Source organism: Diplotaxodon limnothrissa, linkage group LG8 (genome assembly GCF_057381915.1).
Source record: "Diplotaxodon limnothrissa isolate DT_005_m linkage group LG8, D_limnothrissa_male_GT1.1, whole genome shotgun sequence".
Taxonomy (NCBI): Eukaryota; Metazoa; Chordata; class Actinopteri; order Cichliformes; family Cichlidae; genus Diplotaxodon; species Diplotaxodon limnothrissa.
Window position 1 is genome coordinate 32,066,761 of NC_140603.1, and position 20,691 is coordinate 32,087,451.

At 43.0% G+C, this 20,691-nt stretch overlaps 2 protein-coding genes and 1 pseudogene across 3 annotated transcripts; 2 read left to right on the plus strand and 1 right to left on the minus strand.

Moving 5' to 3' along the window:
• The first annotated feature begins 404 nt into the window (after positions 1-404).
• On the plus strand, positions 405-13,166 carry LOC146627447 (microfibril-associated glycoprotein 4-like). 2 transcript variants are annotated; one of them, XM_085361113.1, is made up of 6 exons: positions 405-422; positions 7,751-7,900; positions 10,738-10,776; positions 12,133-12,229; positions 12,336-12,503; positions 12,913-13,166. In XM_085361113.1, exons 1-6 carry the CDS (start codon positions 405-407, stop codon positions 13,164-13,166), a joined length of 726 nt encoding a protein of 241 aa, XP_085217239.1. The 2 variants fall into 2 exon arrangements, with proteins under 2 accessions (XP_085217239.1, XP_085217241.1); XM_085361115.1 differs by lacking the exon at positions 405-422 and adding an exon at positions 7,482-7,517.
• On the plus strand, positions 3,071-3,682 carry LOC146627448 (leukocyte cell-derived chemotaxin-2-like; the record flags this gene model as incomplete). The annotated part of the gene is made up of 3 exons (XM_085361112.1): positions 3,071-3,192; positions 3,277-3,428; positions 3,516-3,682. Coding segments are annotated over 3 exons (441 nt in total), but the record flags the coding sequence as incomplete, so codon positions are not given.
• A 4,031-nt stretch (positions 13,167-17,197) lies between the features above and the next one.
• Positions 17,198-20,158, minus strand: LOC146627449 (neoverrucotoxin subunit alpha pseudogene; annotated as a pseudogene).
• Positions 20,159-20,691: the final 533 nt, after the last annotated feature.

Below are 20,691 nucleotides of genomic sequence, written 5' to 3' on the forward strand. Positions count from 1 at the left end.
TCTTTTTTCATGATAAATAAGATCAAACAAATTTAAAGGCTTTTATATTTAATATAAATTTAACATAAATATTTATTATAAATAATATAACTCTTCAAAAACCGGCAGATCTGAGACAGAAGGACCGAAATGTGTTTGATGAGAAACTGAATGTGTCGTGATAATCAAATGTACAAAGTTCATTAATTCACTGGTTTCCACACAAATAACATTTCAGACAACAGCAAATGTTCTGGTGCGTTTAGTGTTATCACTCTGAGACAGATGGCCAGCAGGTGGAGCCCTCCACCAATTAGCACGCTGAGTGTGATCACCTGTGAAACACCTGGTGCATGAGCCATGTGTGCACCATCAGACCAGCGTCACCAAGCTTGGAGTGAAAGTTGACACAGCTGATGCAGGTAATGATGCAGGTTATGTCGGTGTGATCAGGCCTCACTGTGACGCTTACAGATGGCCCAGGATGCTGCTGCTCGCCTGCTGACAGGGACAAACACTTGTTGCTTGTTTATCTTAGAGTTCATTTAAAAATGTTATGTTTGCTTTTAAAGATTCGAATGGCCGAGCTCCTACGTACCTGGCAGGCCTTCTGCACCTGCGCACTCCACAGAGGTGTATGTTACTGTGTTTTACTGGAAAGAACTTTAGCTTCGATTTTATAAATAAAGTTGGATTGGATGTGTGCAAACTGCAAAGACAGCTCACATCTGGATCCGTGTGCATTTGTACACGTGTGACTGCACTTTACTGCAAACTGTGTACGCACAATAGGAACGTGTTTTCCTGGATAACGTCAGTGTCTGCTGCTCTTTCTGTTTCTCAGTCAGAGCTGTAAAGAAATAAAGAGGACCGGCCTCCACCTTCGCTGGAGGATGTGAGCCGGGGTGTTGTGATCCGGCTTTCCAGGTTTAGATCAGTGATTCAGTCAGCGCACGATAAAAAACACGAGTTAGAAAAACTGGGCCAAGTTCAAAACGTGACATTTCCACAGACACGTGCCGGCTGTGTCTGATTACGAGCAGTTCAATAAAACCCTAAAACCTGCTCCTCTGTGTGGATACTGCAGTGACTCGGCCCCTTGGACGCCTTACTGCTGGTCGTGTGGCTCCTCCTCAGTTAATGTTAACAGTGTCAGGCCTCCTGCTGTGAAAGAGCCAGAGCCATCATCGCTATCCTTTTACTTTGTCATGCTGTTTGGACCGTGCACAACCACATTTCAGTGACTGATTAACAACGCGTGGGCTGCGGGGTTGTGCAGTGTCGTGTATGCAGACATATTATTGGAGCAGTTTGAGCCCTTTGACTGTTAGTTGTGTATAAATGTGTGTGTCCAAAAGCTGCTGCATCCTGTTTGAGTGAGGTTAAAGGTCAAAGGGTTTAAGGACAGGTTCGTCCCACCACTGCAAACGTTCCCGGTGTCTCCGGTGAATGACCAGACATGACCGTGGTTTTGTCCTGATCCGGTTTCTTTTGTGACTCCACTGATAAAATGAAGGGAATCCTGAGAAGGATGAACAAAAGTCCGCTGGTCTGAGATCAGCTGATTCATCACAATGTGATGATTCGTGTCTGTGGCAGGTTCACCCAGCGCGGCGATGCTACCCTGCAGCGGCCATGAATGCTGTTGCTAATAAAATCACACCTGGATGGATGGAGGGGTTAATTGGCTGGTTTACCTTAAAGTTCACGTTATCCAGGTGACTGTAACAAGCAAAGGTAAGTAACTAATGATGCGTGACAGGAGAGTGAGCCAGCTAGCATGTACCTGCTCACAGTAGCTTTAAGGTTTTATCTCGAGGGTTAACTGTTCTCAGTCTAGTCTGAGTAACGAGCACCAAACTGTCCTCCATGTCCTCCTGCAGCACATCCACCCGCACACTTTACACGACTTTAATGTCTTACTGGTAGCTCTGACCTTACAATACATCCATCCATCCATTCGCTTCCGCTTATCCTTTTCAGGGTCGCGGGGGACGCTGGAGCCTATCCCAGCTGTCATAGGGCGAAAGGCGGGGTACACCCTGGACAGGTCGCCAGTCTGTCGCAGGGCCAACACACAGGGACAGACAACCATTCACACTCAGATTCACACCTAGTGACAATTTGGATTAATCAATTAACCTATCCCCACAAGCTGCATGTCTTTGGACGGTGGGAGGAAGCTGGAGTACCCGGAGAGAACCCACGCAAACACGGGGAGAACATGCAAACTCCACACAGAAAGACCCCGGCCTGATGGAGGAATTGAACTCAGGACCTTCTTGCTGTGCGGCAACAGTGCTAACCACCGTGCCACCGTGCTGCCCGACCTTACAATACAGATTATGATTTTACAGCTTCACAGAAGGAAGAAGATGTTTTTCCTGTGAAATAATTTGATCGTGTTTGTTTCCTGGTGTTTCCACAATTCAGACTATAAAAACAGAGAAAAGCAGCAGAAACTCAGGATCTGAATCAAATCTGAAGACCTGAAGATGAGACACGTCGTAGTTTTACTGGGTGAGTTTTCTGCTCTGCACTGATGATAAACCTGTTAAAAACAATCTTTAGATTTTCCACATGCATGCCTGATAATGATGACGGTGTTTAAAAACTATTTTGATTGTTACAAACATAAACTTACCTTTGTGGTGTTACGGGGACCGGCTCATAAGGACTCACTGAGGACAGGGAGACTCGTCAGGTCCCCACAATGCAAACATCAAACTTTCCTCGAGGTTTTGGGATTATTCAGAAATGTCATAAACTTTTATCTGTAATTGTTTGAAGATCTGAGTTTTTTAACTTTGCATTTGAATAATAAGGGAATAAAATGATTAAATTTAGTAATGTAATGATATGAACCGTTACAAATTATTTAACTTAAAAATCTTAATTAACGTTAAACTTTAGAATAAAAGAGAAAATCTGAAGACTTTTGTCCTAAACTGAGTTTAACTACTTAAAGACCATCTTTTAGTGTTTTAACTTATATGAAAATATTTGGTCTGAATAAATATGCAATAATTCTGGTTATTTATTTTCTCCTAACTGAAAACCCAAGGCTGTGTCCATAAAAGTCTAAATCTGTGTGTGTCCAGCTGTTTTGTGGGTGTGTGACGGCGTTAAGTTCGGTCAGCTGTGCAGCAGTAACCCGAGCAACAGCCGGAGGACGTCGGACAGATGGGGACAGGGACAGTACGGAGCCGGACGGTACTCAGAGATCACGTTTTTGTTGTAAGGCTGGTGTGGACGATGTGGCACAGCTGCTCACAGCTGGATGTCTGCTGGTTACAGGGGGACCAGACTCCACCAAGGGCTGGACATCAAGTGCAGCGACGGCGCCGCTGTCTACGCTCCGTTTGACGTGACTCTTAACGGGAAACTGACCGTCTACACCGACCCCAGTAAGGCAGCCATCAACGAGGGCATCAACCTGTCAGGACAGGGTGGGTCATCACGCGCAGCCAGCACTAACAGAGTTACTGATCCTGGTACTGATTCACTGATCGAGGCGTTGCGTTTGCGTCCTGCAGGTCTTTGTTTCAAGCTGTTCTACGTGAGGCCGGACCGAACCTCAGGAACGGTGAGGAAGGGGCAGAGGATCGGCACCATGCTGCCCATGCAGAGCGTTTATCCGGGAATCACCTCACACATCCACGTCCAGATGTGCGACAGGAGCGACCCCACACCATACTTCTGATCTCCTCACCGAGGACCTGATCCAACAAACCAGGACGTCTCGCAGCTTTTTTCTGCTTCCCTGTCTTTGCTTTTTTATTGAGTGAAAGAAAAATTAGTGCTGCTGTGTTTTTAAACTGAGAATACGAACAAGTTGACACGTTTGATCAGAATCACATAATAAACTGAACAATAAAGTAAATAAAATTTCACTTTACTTTGTGTTGTATAATAATAAACAGAGCAACTGGGGTCAGAGACAATCATCAGTGTCCAACGTTCACAACTAAAATTGTATTGAAGATTAAAGTTTGTATTATTGAGACTGTGCAGCTGTCAGTAGCCTGATATTGTAAAACCTGGTGCATGACTCCACCCACCAACCGCCCTGCCGGTAGAACTGCACGACGAATTACAGGCCAAAGCCGTGAAAACAGTCAAGAGAAAAATGTCGTAAAATCTCTGTGCTTTATATCCAAGTTCTTATTATTCATCCTGACTCTTCATTAAAGAGCTGAGGGAGCAGCTGGTCCACCACAGGTCTGTCGCACGGCGCCCTCTGCTGGCCGGTCGCTGCCATTACAACCGACTTCAGCTTCTCAGACGCATGAAGGAAGAGCTCAGCTGTAAAATCCTGCTCCTCACATACAAGGTCTTAAATAATCAGGCCCCATCTTATCTTAATGACCTTGTAGTACCATATCACCCTATTAGAGCACTTCGCTCTCGCTCTGCAGGCCTACTTGTTGTTCCTAGAGTATTTAAAAGTAGAATGGGAGGCAGAGCCTTCAGTTTTCAGGCCCCTCTTCTGTGGATGGATCCACAGCCGTGCATCATTATAGCCCCGTGTCCATTAGTACCTACTCGGCTCGACTCAGAGAATCCAGTGACATCATTAGTATGCAACACGACAACAACAAAGGTGGACGTTGAGGCGATGATGTACCTGCTGCTCAGTCTGTGGCTTTTCGTCTCACTCGGGGACCACAGTTTTGTTTTTAGAGACATTTCCCTCGTTGTCGGGTTCCAAAAATGGCAGTTTTCATTTTCCTGAATGAGAAGCTCTCACAACTCATCGAGTGACGCCACTGACCAGCCAATCGGTGGCATGCAGTCGGAAGACATCACATTTTGGTGCCTGCTCGGATCACTTGGAACCCGGCCGAGCAGGTACTAAAATAGTAGCAGATACTGTGACCTAATGGGAAACTGTGAAAACTGTGGCAAACCGTGCCGAATCGATTCTAGTAGGTACTAATGGAAGGGGCGTATGTATTCCTTTGACCTGCCTCCTTCTGCCCTCCTCCCCTCGCCTTCACAGATGGCTGCCCCACCCTGATCAGCTCTGGGGGTCGTGTGATTGTTGGGTTTTCTCCTGTAGAGTTTATCTTGCAGTATAACGCCCCTCCAGGTGACTGTTGTTGTCATTTGGTGCTTTATGATAAACATGAATCTGCCAGTTCTCCCTGTGCTGACTCAGTCTGCAGTTCTGCTTCTTGAAGTTTCTGTGCTTTTGTCTTCAGTTTGTTGTCCTGATTGTCCAGCCTTACTGTGTCCCTGACATTTTGCTTGATTTTGTGTGTGCAAGCTTCAAACTGCTGCAGTGCCTTTTTATTTCCTGCGTTTCTTCCCAAAGCTTTAATTCATCCATGACTCCTTCCTCTGGAGTCTTGCTGTCGTCCGGCTGCTTTGGCTTAAAGCAAACGGTCTCTGTCTCTGATGTGCTTCCTGTTCACGACTGCCGATACAACACGTGGACTTCCAGAAAGTACATGAAGGTGTTTCCCACAAACATTACCAGGAATGACTTCACCTGATAACAGCGCTTTGGCGGGATGATAACACTCACCGCGGGTGGCCCAGATTCTACAAACTGCACGTGTCAGGAAGTTTGTTTCTGGGCCAGAGGCTGGACCATCAGCCCCACGTGGTCTGCAGTCATGCACTGATCTGTTCCCTTACAGTTATCACACAGTACAAAACATTACAGATAACGTAGTGTGATACTGAAAGTAAGGCCTGCGCCTGACAGCACACGTGTTCTGGGTGCTGTTTTTCTGTTTGTCAGTGGTTTACTTTCCACTCAGACCTTCATGTGTTTATTTGTGTTTTTCACTTTAATCCCAGTTACTGCAAACCACAACAGCTTCAGCTTTAGGAAAGAGTCTGGTGTTCCACATTCACAATACATTAATGACTACCAACCAACCAATCAACCAATCAACCAATCAATCAATCAACCAACCAACCAATCAATCAATCAATCAATCAATCAATCAATCAATCAATCAATCAATCAACCAACCAACCAACCAACCAACCAACCAACCAACCAACCTGCTATAATAACCTGCAGTGTCCACACACTCCCTCTTTAAGGACTCTGGTCTGAGCTGTTTGTGTCAGTAACTCAGTACTAATTCTGACTTTATGGCTGATTGTTGTAGTTTTATAGCAGCGCTCAAGGAAGTACAAACGTGTTTTTGTTGGACCGATAGAAGAAAAACACAAACATTATCTTCTGGTCTAGAACGTGTTTACAGATTGTAAAGCTCTGCGTGTGTGATCAATCATTCTGATAATTTATTCCCATGTTTCTTGCTTCTGTCCGACATACTGACAGGGTTTTGGCTGATCTGAAGGACAGTGGATATCCAGAGGCTGTGCTAATGTGTGTTAAGGTTCAAAATTGAGGAAGGAGAGTACAAACCACCCATGGTCCAGAAGGTCTTGGTCAAACAATGATTTTAATGACTACACACGTGTGGGAAGAACACTCTGTACGCCGACAGCAAGTGATCTCCGACTTAATCAAAGCATAAACAGATATTTTATAGCATCAGGGTTTGATTTACTGACGCCCCTTCATGCGTCACAGATACATTTTATACATAGATCAGATCAACACCACAATGACTTTTAACCCAGAAGATCATCTTCTATTTTCATGGCTGGTACTTTCCGTTCTTGTCTTAAAGTGAATTGTTCCTCTTTCTTGCCGAGACATGACTAATTTCTCCTCTAAATAAATCTAACTCATGTGTGTGTGTCACGACCTCACATGCTCTTTCTCAATTCACCTGTTGCACTTCTGACCTTTTACCAGACCAGAGGCTCACTGAGACTATATGTATGTTTTCTACTAAATAAATGTTTTAACCAAGAACCTCTACTTAAACCTTAATATGAAATGACCTGATATATAAGTGTTTTGTAAGCATGTACTGCAATTCCTTCTATGGCTCCAAGTCACTTGCACAATAGATTGTCCGGACATCGCGCCGAACAAAGCTTCCAACCCCCAATTAATTGACCGAGCTCCAACTCTTTAATAAGCACAGATATGCATTGTGTATAAAATAGTCATAACTGCACCTGAAATACAAGGTCAACATAATAACTGTATGCATAACATCTTAAGGCCTTCTTAAAGCTATCTGTTACATTGTTAAAGCCTCGTCTTAGCCTGCTGCTCAAAATAACTTCCTGCTTCTGCAAACTCTCTGCAAGCCTGTTTCCTGTCCTGTTACTTTTAGCCTTTCTGAAAGACACACACTGTTCAACCCCTGAATGCAATATAAACTCCAGATTATATTTATTATTTAACAATAGCAGTAAAATAATTTCCCTGCTCCACATGTGCCAGAATAATTAATCTAACTCAAAGCTCAAGTTTGACAATAAGTCAAAGTCCTCAAGGACCATGTCAGAGCTAATAAGGGTTATAAATCACATACAGTCATCTTACCCAGATTGAACCACACAGAGCGGATCAGTTAATTATTAATCTTTCCACATAAAAAGCCCAGACTTGAGGTTTTTCATCAGATCATTTCAGCAGAACGATGACGATGAAGGTGAGCTCAGAACTTCAAACATCTGAAACATTCACCAGTAATTTGATATTTGATTAGATTAAAAATCAAAATCTTCTTTTTTTATTCTTTTCTTTAAATTGTTGATCTTCACCATGTTTTCATAAAATCGGAGAACGTTGGCTCTGAGGTTGAGTTTGCACTGCTGCTGAGTGACAGTCAGAAATGCAGCAGCTCTACATGATGCTGGAATAACATGCGAATGTCTGTTCCAGCTGCTGTCAGTCCTCCTCCTGGTGCCTCTGCTGAGCAGCTGTGCTCCTCTCGTGCTCCCGCTGGACTGCAGCGACATCTACAACGAAGACAGCAGCCGACCCAGCGGCGTGTACACCATCTATCCCATCGGAGCCACGTCTGCTGTTCAGGTAAACTGGAGCTCACTGGAACTGACCTGCTGCACCTCCTGAGCTACAGCTACACCACAAATTCACTAGCTTGTCAAAATATGGGAATTTTCATAATTAAACTACATTCTAGTGAGACAATAGAGTAAAATATACTTGTTTTAGTTTAAATGTACATGAAATCTTGTTTTTTATATGAAACAAAGCACATTCACATGTGCCTAATAATATGGCCAAATACGGTTCTGATAATCAAACTTCTACTTTTATTCCATAATTAATATAATAATGATAAACCACCCAGAATTAAACACTAGCTTTAGTTTGTATAATAATCCCATAATACTGCAGTAATACAACATTACCACGTTTCACTTTGTCATATTAGTTCTTAAATATTTAAAAGTCTGCTCTGCTGTGAGAGCACTTTATCACTTTAAAACTACACATTAATTAATTCCAGTTTAGTTGTATCGGCATGGCACAAAATCCTAATAAAATCCTAATCCTGACGAGGTTTGTTTTACAGCCAGAACTCTTAAACTAACAACACACTTACTTCCTGTCCCGGAACAACGCAACAGAAAATGTAAGAAAACCAACACAACAGTTTTCTCTTCAAAGGGCTACAAAACAGGAATAAAATGAAAAACATCCAACAATTAAGGGTGACAAGAATAAAGACTCATTGACTCTGTGGAGTCCCAAAGAGTGACGCAGATTTAACTCTGTCTGTGAAACTGGATTTAACAAATAAGAGCTTAACTTTAACAAGTCAAGGTTAGCCTAGAGTCACACTAAAGCAGCTAAAGATGTTTGGACTAGAGATGGCACGATACCACTTTTTTTATGTCCGATATGAATCCGATATAGTGTTTTTTAATCAATAAAATTGTTTTTTTAAAATATCTTGCTGCATTTTGTATGAGTTCAAACTCAAGTTTAAAAACAAACACAATTGAAAGCATATGTGTATTGTTTATGTATTTATACAAAAGCACTCATATATATTCAAATAATTTAAAAAAATATGTTCATTTACCTGTTACTACCACACCAAATCCGGTCGTTGGTACTTCCTGGCTTGTGTAGCCCCGAGGTAACAAAAGCTCAACACTGCCCCCTAGCATCCTGGAGCACTTCTGTTGTGTTTTGTACGTGCTTTGTCTGTAGAGGCCACCGTAAATGTACTTTTATTTATTCTCTCAACATAAAATGTAATAAATAAATCATATAATACAAAAACCAATTATTCACATTTCAACTTTTAACTATTTAAATTTTCAGCTTTTTCCTTTTAAACAAATTGAAAGTGAAACAACACAAAACACTACAAACCACAACACAATTAAATATAAATTATAATATAAAACAAAAAGAAGATGCATATTCTCTGTCATATGGACCTGCATGGATAAACTTTCTGAATCCTTTATCATCTGCAACTGAAAATAGTTGTGGATGATTACTATACCTTTCTAATGTGACGATGTTGTCCCTGGCTCTCTCTCTCTCCCTCCCGCTCTGTTCCTGTGCTACTGCGAGTGTAACTACCGCCCCTCCCCCCTCTGCTCATCGTTCACGTCAAAGACCCGGCTCTAAGAGACGTTTCGTTCGTGATCGACACATCACTAGACTGCACAGATGGTTCCTTCCCAAAGGAAAAAGTACTACAGCTTACTAGGGTATATTAGACTTAACAGTTACTATATACAGTAATTGACTTCTATTCATTTTACATCAGATTAAAACTTTGGGTGTCAGATAATTATTTATTAAAAGCGAGACATTTTAAATGAGAATAAGAAAGAAAAGTATGTCTTTGTGCCCCCTTTTCCCTGTTCATGCCCTATCAGCCCCCCTGGCTAAACTTTGCTAGATCCGCCCCTGCACAGTTACAGCCGTCAGCTACGTAGAAAAAGATCCTGGAGTAGAAAGTAATATTAAATACATTCTAACAACAGCTGATCAAGCTTAAACGTGCTTCTGTTGTTCAGCCGCTGGTTTCCTCTTTCTGGTGCAAAGTGGGTCAAAAACAAACAAGAGAGACGATCAGCTGATCATTGATCAGCTGATCATTGATCAGCTGATCATTAAGCAGTTTCAAAGTAGCAGCAGGAGAGAGAGAGAGAGAGAGAGAGAGAGAGAGAGAGAGAGAGAGAGAGAGAGAGAGGCAGTCGCTCCATATATTAGTTGTTAAGCTTAACGCTGGAATGCTTTACAAACACTCAGAGATGGACTTGCACACTTGCTTTACTTCTCTCTGGGATCACTTCCTCGGAGATGAAATGCTGGTTTGAGGCTACAAACACACACAGCTGCTCTATCACGTGACCACACTGCTGCGACGAGCTACGGTTATGAGCAGAGTTACCCGTGTGGGACGTTTTGATATTTAATGGATCGATTACATTTTTTATTTCTCTCCGCTATCCGATCCAGTAATTTAGGTCAGTATCAGACCGACACCGATACGTAATTCCCATGTTATTACGCTGTATCCATAGAGATGGCCCACCCTGTAGAAAAATTGTTTGAGTTTGAGTTCATGAAAAATGGGGGCAAAAACAAAACAAAAGTTGTGTTTATATTTTTGTTCAGTGTATTTAAAATAATATTTTAATATTCTGTGAAATGTATATGAAATAGTTTTTAATAAAATACTTTTACAGTTTAATGATACTAATTTATTTATAAAGTCTGAGCTGAGCACTCAGTAGGAGGTTAAACTGTGACCAGTTACAACCAGTTCCTGCTGATACTTCTAATCAAACTGATATCAGTATTACACACTGAGATGTTTCATTAATGTGTGTGTGTGTGTGTGTGTGTGTGTGTGTGTGTGTGTGTGTGTGTAGGTGTACTGTGACATGGACTCACTAAATGGACGCTGGACTGTGAGTATTTGAACTCCCAGCTTATTTTCATTTTGTGTGTAAAATTCAGTTTTATTTATGAACCAAATCACAACAACAGTCGCTTCAATGTGCTTTGTATTGTAAGGTAGACCCTACAATAATACATACAGAGAGAAACCCAACAATCATTTGACCCCCTATGAGCAGCACTTTGGCGACAGTGGGAAGGAAAAACTTCCTTTTAACAGGAATGACTTAAAATGAAATGAAAATGACTCCAAGGTTCCTCACAGCGTTACTGGAGGCCAAGGTAATGCCATCCAGAGGAAGAATCTGCTTAGATACCATATTTCTAAGCTTTTCAGGGCCGAGTACAATAACCTCAGTTTGATCTGAATTAAGAAGCAGAAAGTTAGCGGCCATCCAGGTCTTTATGTCTTTAAGACATTCCTGCAGTTTAACTCATTGGTGTGTGTTATCTGGCTTCATGGACAGATAGAGCTGGGTGTCATCTGCATAGCAGTGTAAATGTATGCTATGTCTTCTAATGACATCCCTAAGGCAGGGGTTGGCAACCTTTAACACTCAAAGTTGCTGGTGAAATTTTATTTATGAAAGAAAACATTCTGAACTCTGTAAAAAGACACCCTGAGTTGAAGGTCTCCCTCAAATGAAATAAAAAGCAAAGTTAAAATATACATGCAGCAAACCACTGTTTTGATGGACACGTGCAGTCTGCATAACTGTCTCTCCTAACAAGACCAGGTTTCCTCCAGAAAGTTTCCCAATTACCTGTGAAGCCCACATCTTTGGTGATCACAGTGGTCGTACACAGGAAGGCAGATGATTACGGTAGCAGGTGAATGAGGTGGAACTCCTACTAGGACAAGCTGAGGCAACTGATGTGAACAGCAGTCTCCCTGAATGTCTCCTCCTGAGGAACGAGGAGGTCAGGTGGTGCAGGAGCAGGATGGGCGGTGACCAGCTCAGTAACAGGAACAGCACTGACCCTGGTGTTGAGCACAACCAGCTCATGATGACCTGATGGTGGAGAACATGAGGTGGTCGTGTGTGGAGAAAGGATACAGTGCTGTAGAAACAGTTAAAGTGTGTAAAAGACTGTGAATGTACTGTTTGCTGTCATCTGAGAGAAAACCAGAGTTTCTCTGTAATAAGCAGAGAGGAGCAGCGGTGTGGGGAAAACCTGCAAACAGGCGTCTGGCTGCACTGCTGCAGGCTTCCAGATACTCACTGTTGGAGGCTACAAGGAATCAGCCCAGCTGTCTGCACGATGTCCAAACTAAAGTCGCAGGGCGTTAGTGGTACCTGTCTGTGGTTCTGACTAATCTTGAATGCCGTGTATGTCCAGCTGGTTACCCACCTTCTCGTCCCCAGGTGTTCCAGAGGAGGACGGACGGCTCGGTGAACTTCTACAGACCCTGGAGTCAATACAAGATGGGCTTCGGTAACCCTGCCAGAGAGTACTGGCTCGGTGAGCAAAGTGCAAAGCTGAAACTCTGATGTGACTTTGTGGACACATGTTGAACCAGAGAAGCTTCACATATCAGAGACTTGTGCATGTTTCTGGTTGTTTATAGGCCTCGAGAGTCTCTTCCACCTCACTCTGAGGAAAAGGTACGAGCTGCTGGTCGACATGGAGGACTTCAGTGGAAACGTGGCGTTTGCCCGTTACTCCTCGTTCTCCATCAATCCAGAGTCCGATGGATACAGACTGCACGTGTCCGGATTCATTAACGGAGGGGCAGGTGGGGAAGTATTCTGCTCTGACTCTGAAAGATGAATAAGTGTCAGGTCTTACATCTGGTTCCTCGTTTAAGCTTAGTTTGAAACCTCCAACAAGTTTAGTTCCAGAGATGTTCCAGCTGTTCCATTTACTGATGATGTCATCACAGCATCATGTGACCTTCGTGCTGTGCAAACAGGAGTCGCTCACCGAGGGCTCTGCTGACTGTTTCCATGGAAACAGATAAAAAGGTTGGAGCTGTATCCCACCACAGATCAGGTGGTGCGGAGACATACAGGATCAGCAGGGAGCTGAACCTGCTTTGAGTCCAGTCTGGGTTGTGGTCCACTGAGAACACTCCCAGTACACCTGCTAACCAGTCTGACTGGGATTAGTGGTAATGTTGGGCTCATTCATCTGTGTTTCTGCAGGAGATGCCCTGAGTTATCACAACGGACAGAAGTTCTCCACATTTGACAAAGACCAGGACAGCTGGCCAGGGAACTGTGCCAAATCACATCTGGGGGCGTTCTGGTACAACATCTGTCACCATGCAAACCCTAACGGGGTTTATCGTTGGGGGGCTGATGATACTATCTATGCTGTTGGTGTGGACTGGTTCGAGTGGAAAGGTCTTGACTACTCCCTGAAGACCATCAGCATGAAGATCCGTCCTGTGCAGTAAATCCGCAGAACAAACACAGAGGCATTTATTAAATATATAACTATAAATCTTTTACACACGACTTTTCAAATTTGTACTTTGTTCATTTGATGCATTAACATTTTGTGTGTTTTGTATGAAACTTAAACCAAATAAATCTATATGAAGGCTGTTCAAATTGTACTACAGCAGCACACAATATGAAGCAGTTACAGTAAAACGTGAGACTGTTGCAGATTTTTAATGTGTGTTTTCACAGTTTAACAGTGTAACCTGTTTATCCATACATGACATACTGTGTGCATGTTGGATTTACTTCATTCAACAGTGGACATTGGTTGCACACAGATGTTCTGTGTTGGCAGGACCTTAAACAGTTGAGTTAAATTAACACAAGTGATTCATATTCAATAAACTTGAGCATTTAGTGTTGATTAAATGTGACTGAAACATGTTTTGATGAAGTCATTTGAGCTTCTGGAATATTTGAATCCATCACAATTTTCTCACTTTGCTCCAACACTGTTCAATAACTTTTACCCCAATGCTACTTGGTCACTGAAATACTCCGTGTTATCTTCATATTACATGTTGGTATCATATTCCAGTATCAAATACACAATTTTCCAATGGAGGCCTTATAACAGATTGTAGATGGTTGCCAGGATCCACCAGTAACCTTTCAAAATAAAATGTCTGATTTCACTGCAGTGACAGCAGGTAAAGAACTGACCTGACATCACTGCTCTACTAAAACATAAACCAGCAGTAATGCCAGTTTTTCACTGTTTTGTCGAGGTTCTCAGAGCATCTTTAACTTTCAGAATCAGTATGACACGAATGTTTCAGAGCAGCAGTCAGACTGTGAGTGTGTTTGATGAAGCTCTGATACCTGATATGAATCATTATCAGATGCATGCTGATAATAAATGAGAAGCAAACGTCTCTTGTTGTCTCCTGTGTCATTCCTTGCTGCCCTCTAGTGGTCACAGTAACAAACTACAGCTCCACCTTCTTTAGGGGCAAAAATGCAAATATTAAGTTTCCAGATTAATTTAATATCTATTATCAATAATAAATCTATTACCCATGACTTCTCATAATTTCACTCTAGTACTAATGCGATGAATATACACAATGCTCGTGGCTCCACGTACTCCAGCTAGAAACCCTGCCCTCAGTGTTATGCTGCGTGAGCCACAGGTACTCCAGCACCAGGGGAGCACCAGGCGCCTTAAACAGAAATAAACTGATCTTTTCAACATAGTTACTCAGCAGAGTGAGGTGGATCTCCTGAGTGCAATGTGTGATGTTGTTGAGTCATGTGCCATTCAGAGCAGCAGCAGTTGGGTGAGGGGAACCAGTGGGACCCCCAGCTTTTGAGGGAGCGTGCAGTTGGCATGCTGACTGCAGGAACGTTTACCAGAGCTGTTGCCTGTGAAATGAAAGTTCATTTCTCTGCCATAAGCCGTCTTCAAAGGCGTTTCAGAGAATTTGGCAGTACATTGAACCGGCCTCACAATTGCAGACCACATGTAACCACACCAGCCCAGGACCTCCACACCCAGCATGTTCACCTCCAGGATGGTTGACCAGGTGGAGACCAGCCTTCCGGACAGCTGCAGCAACAATTAGTTTGCATAACCAATAATTTTCTGCAAAAACTGTCAGAAACCGTCTCAGGGAAGCTCATCCGCATGCTCGTGGTCCTCATCGGGGTCTGGACCTGACTGCAGTTCGTCATCGTAACCGACGGGCAAATGCTCTCATTCGATGGGGTCTGGCATGTTGGAGAGGTGTCCTGTTCACAGATGATTTTACTGTTCAGGGCAGATGGCAGACAGCTTGTGTTGCATCGGCGTATACGACAGCGAGTTCCAGTTCCTGCCAATATTCAGCAACTTTGCACAAGTTTTGAAGATGAGTGGACCCACAGCCCACAATCAACAACCTGATCAACTCTATGCAACGGAGATGTGTTGCCCTGTGTGAGGCAAATGGTGGCCACACCAGATACTGACTGCTTTTCTGCCCCCACCTTAAAGCAAAACCTGTGAGGAGGGATGGATGATCTTGGTAAAGGAAAAGTTCTCACTAACACAGATTTATGAAGATTTGAGATTCATGGGTCTTTTGTGTATCTACAGGGTGGGCCATTTATATGGATACAGCGTAATAACAGGGGAATGGTTGGTGATATTAAAGTCCTGTTTGTGGCACATTAGTATATGTGAGGGGGCAAACTCCTCAAGGTGGGCAGTGACCATGGTGGCCATTTAGAAGTCGGCCATCTTGGATACAACTTTTGTTTTTCAATAGGAAGAGGGCCATGTGACACATCAAACTTATTGGTAATGTCACAAGAAAAACAATGATGTGCTTGGTTTCAACGTAACTTTATTCTTTCATGAGTTATTTACAAGTTTCTCTTTGTTCACAACCATTGACATGTCAAAGAGGTTAACACGTGAGGAACGGATCGAAATCGTTAACAGCATGTTGGGACTCTGGGATGGATTCAGGGTCATGGTACGGTCTCTCAATCACACCACCACACAGTACTGACCCACACATATGGTTCTTACACACACACTGGACTTTCTGGACTTTGGTTTTGCACAACACTGGTCACTATATTCTTCATTTCCGGTTAATACTTGTACAGCTGCTGTTATTGTGTATATATTTATTTATATTTAGATTTCTTCATACATTCTTATATAGTTCTATATTGTGTATTTTGTTGTACAGTTATTTTATTTTCAACTTTAATTTATATATTTTATCTTATTCTTCCCAGTTAAATTTACCCTTCATTCTAATTTGTGTTGTACAGTTATTTCATTTTTAACCTTAATTTATATTTTATTCCTTCCTAGTTAAATTTACCCTTTTTAATTTTTCATATTTATTTCCTATCTTATTCATAGCCTTTTCCTTTTTTGTTTTCTTTAGGTCACGAGCAGTTGTCCAAGCATTTCACTACATATCGTACTGTGTATGACTGTGTACGTGACAAATAAAATTTGAATTTGAATTTGAATTTGAATTTGGTAGGAAGATGTTCTGACACACTACCCAGAGCTTTCCCGAGCGGCACATATTGATTATTTTAGGACAAAGAAATCAGAAAAATATAACGCACTTAAATGATTATGACAGTGATTTGGTTCAACGGTTGAATAAGGCATCTGCACTCAGGGAACATCTTGATTCGAGATATTTTCTTGGCTCACAGAAAGGACTCAGACTCCTGTTGCCTCATCATCGACCTCGATCTGCCAGTGTTAGCATCTAAATGTACATTACACATGTTACTGTTAATAAGAACCCAGCAAACACTGAACCAAGTAAGAGAAACTGAAACCATCACATCAGGAATCCACCCCCAGCAACATTTTTTTAAAAGACTGCTCGTGCTAAGTGTGTTACTCATACCCAGCGTCCCCGTAACGATAACAGCAGTTTTAATAAGAGAAAACAAGTATTTAATTATGACGTATTAGAGTAAATATAAGATTCCCTCAGTAACACCTGTTATAATGCGATTACACTGAATTATCCATAAAAGCCCTTAATAATGATTTCATGCTATGTGAGTCATAAAGCTGTGATAAAGACCAAGAACAGTATAACAGTTCACTATCATTCTAGAAAAAATAACATATGCAGCAGCGAGATAAACTCAGACTAATGACAGTCCACATTTCTTTTTCATTACGTGGCCAGCAGGGTACACGTTTGGGGTTTTCTTCTGTAAGTGATGCCCTGTGAGAACAAGACAATCAGCAGGCTGAAAGGAGCTGCTGAGGTTAGGCCACCGGGTACCACAGAGGACCTTCTGAGGTCTGGTAGAGTTCAGGGACGGGAGGAAGCTGCTGTTACCGGGCAGACCGGCAGCATGGTAGGCAGGGTTTATCTCGCTGGTGCGTGAAATAATATCCCAGCACCAAAGATGTAAATGTTTGCTTGATAGAATGAAGCTAAAGGTATTTTTCGAAAGCATGATACTAAATGTTTCTAACTCTGTGTGACTGACTCTGCTGCTCTAATTAAACTGGGCTTAGGGCAGCATAGTTGGATGTGTTGTATATCCAGAGGCCTGGGTACACAGCCTCTGTGAAGGTGGTGCGGAAGGTGTAGAAGTGACTCAGTGTGTTATGGGAGACTTTGTAGAAAGACAGAGTGCCAGCAGGCCAGTCAAGAAACACTCCGACTTTGCTGCAGCCGGTACTGGGAAGACTTTCGCTCCACACTTTACCATTATGCCAAGCACTGAGCTCTTGCTCGTACACACCAAAATACCAGGATTTGGTATTACAACCGAGCGCTGCCTTGTCACTCTTCCCCTTCCTTACAATGCTTTGGTACGTAACAGCTACACCAACGTTATTACTAGAACCAGTACTCCACTCCACTTCCCAGTAATGGCGCCCAGTCAGCCCCTCCCTGCACAAAACCTGAGTCTTTGTATCAAACCTCTCAGGACAATCAGAATACGTCTGCCATGCTCCATACGTTGCCTTCTTGTTGCCCTCAGACAGAATCAGGTAGTTGTTTGCAGTGTTTGGGTCCAAGGTGAGATCACAGGCGTCTGAACAACAGGGGAAAAAACAACCGTTCGGCAGTCGTTACCACACAGTCCACTTTACAACGGCACACTCACATCCAGCACATTGTTTAGAGGAGTGGGGTCTAGAGGCTTCTTGTGGTGAGATTTGGGATTGCAAATGTACCCTGGCCTTTTGTATCAGGCATGTAGGAGAACCAAGAAGCCACCAGGTTTCAAACATGGTGTCAAAGTTAAGTCCTGCATTTCCTCTGATGTCCACTCAGCAGGTTTTGTTTTAAAGGTAAAGCACACTCACAGTGAATACGTTTGTCTCCTCTTACTAATATTCTGTTACTGATGAAGATATTACTGATAACTGCATTGCATCACAGTGTCTGAAGGTATAATCAGTACTTCACCTCTGGTGCTTAAACCTTTGAAAAGTACTGAGTATATCTGATATTTTCCCACTTTTGTAAATTTATATATACACCGATGAAAGTTCCTAACATTGACAATCTATTGAATTAACTCGTAGAAAAAGTCCAGCCAATCACCTTATCATTTTCCACTCGTCCTCGGGTTAGTAGCATTGCATATATTTTTGCTGAACATGAAAACAAATAGGTAAATATGGACTTACACCAGAGGAGTTCTTGTCTGTCTTTCACAGAAGCGACACAAGGAACAGCAGGCTTTGAAAACTCTTCAGTGACCCGACGGCCCTTCCTGTAGTGGTAGATGGTTGCTCCTTTGTATTTCTTATTTGTTTCTGATGCCACAATGAAGCTAAACCTGCTGCTGCTCTTCAGGCCTTTGGCGATGCTGCAGAACTCTTCAGCTTTCTGTCTCAGGTTGGCTACCACTTCAGCTGAGAAGAACCAGTGGTCTTTTGTTGGTGGAGTGAAACTGTCATGACAACGCAAGTATTTGTACATCTGGTCCAGGTAGGGGTCGTCAGTTTCCACAGAGGTGAAAACAAAGCTCAGGACATCGTCTACATCCTGAGCAAGAACCGCTCTGTCGAACTCGGACTCATCTTTAGTGATTTTTATCCCCTTCATTGCTTCCACACAGGACCTGATGACGTTGATTTCTCTCTCTGTATTATCTAACCACTTGTCTAAGTTCTCCAGACTGAATGGTGACTTCTCCTGGTCGTCTAAGAGTTTCTCCAGTGAACTGTCATCTTTACCCTCAAGAATGGAAGGGAATGTCTCCATCATAGCCTGTCTCAGCTGCTTTCCACTATCTTCACAGAGGTTTTGGAAATGCTTCAACTTTTTGAGAATCTGTGGAAAACTCTGAACCACGTCTTCATCCAGAGAGTCATTGCATCTCATTTCCATTTCTTTGATGATTTCTAGAGCATTCTCAGCTTTCCTCAGTAACCCGACACAAATCTCTCCCTTCATCTCTTCAGCGGTTGGGTCCAGTTTCTTCAGCGGTGTCAGCCACACTTTGACAGGAACTGTTTTCTCTCCATTTCCTCCAAGGAGCTTTGGAAGCTGTGAGTAGGTCTTCACTGCATCTTCAAATGTTGAAGGGTTGCTGTCGAGAATGAAGTCTCCGTAGAATTTGCAGGAGAATTTATCAGTCACAGCTTTTTCTTCTTTACTCCGCTTGACGTCAGCCTTTGCCTCAGAACTATATACAATGATCATCTTAACTGCTGCCTGCATGCGGTCCTTCGTCTGCTGAACACTGCTGCTCTCCAGCTTCTCGCTGTCAAACACAAAGAAAGCATGTGCTCCATATTGGATGCCTGTGACTACGTGTGTTGCGTTGCTTTTCTTAATGACGTCTTGTATTTGTGTGGTTTTTGCTTCAAGGTGAGTCATTGCCAGCCGTTCAAATGCAGTCGTAGCTTTGAACTGAAGCGTCACTCTGCTCTGGTTCTTGAACTTCTTGTTGTCATTTAGAAAGCTGCAGGACCCACTCTTTTCAGTCAGTCCACACAACCAACTAGTTTTAGAATATGTATCTACATCCAGCAGAGAAGACTTGGTCTCAATGGAGTCTGATGTAGTAATTTCGTAGGTGGTGCTGGCCTGATTCTGCCTAGTGCTGTACCTTTTAATTGTTTCTCTGTCCCACAGAGTGAAATCTACAGAAAACACAAAAAGGAAATGTTTTTGTGAAAAAATTATTAACATTTCTGTTGATTCAGTAGGAATAAAGCCGATGAGCCACACCATGCAGATATGGGAAAGAGTTTTTGGAGGTAGGGTAAGGAGTGAAGTGATGCTCAGTGAGCAGCGTTGTGACTTCATGCTGAAAAAGAGCTACAGATGGCCTGTGGCATTGACTTCCCAAGTCATGCACCAGTACCCCGGAAAGACTCCTCCTGCACCAGCTCTGACCCATCAGACCACATCAGGATCACCTTCAGTTTGCATACCAGCCCCGACTCTGCGCTGAGGCCACCATCATCTACCTGCTCAATCGTGCCTACACCCATCTGGAGCACTGTGATGGTCGTGTTTGACGTTTCCAGTGCTTTCAACAGTATCAGGCCGACCCTCCTGGGTGATCAGCTAACAGTGATGCAGGTGGATGCTGCTCTGGTGTCCTGGATTGTTGTTACCTGTTGTTACAGGAAGATCACAATATGTGCGTCTTCCACATAGCGTGTTTGACAAGGTGATCGGCACCACAGGGGACCGTCCTCTCCCCCTCCACCCTCTACACCACAGACTTCAGCCACTGCACACAGACCTCCATCATCAGTAGGGTTTCTGATGACTCTGCGGTGGTTGGATGCATCAGTGAGGGTGATGAGTCAGAGTCCTCATCACCCTCATTAGGGTCTGAGAGGTGAATGTTGTCCAAGATAAAGACAATACTGGACAATACCTCCCACCCACACCATGACATGCTGGGCAATCACAGGAGCACGCTCAGTAAGAAGCCGAGATTACCCATAATGCACCACAGAACGACCATTATCCTTGATCAATGGTCTTTGATCAGTGATCTTTGATTAGAGGTTGT

Bases quoted from the DNA above. Each gene is read 5' to 3' on its own strand.
- LOC146627447 (XM_085361113.1), top strand. The intron at 10,777-12,132 runs GTGAGTATTTGA...TCTCGTCCCCAG, and splicing joins CACTAAATGGACGCTGGACT to GTGTTCCAGAGGAGGACGGA. The intron at 12,504-12,912 runs GTGGGGAAGTAT...GTGTTTCTGCAG, and splicing joins ATTCATTAACGGAGGGGCAG to GAGATGCCCTGAGTTATCAC.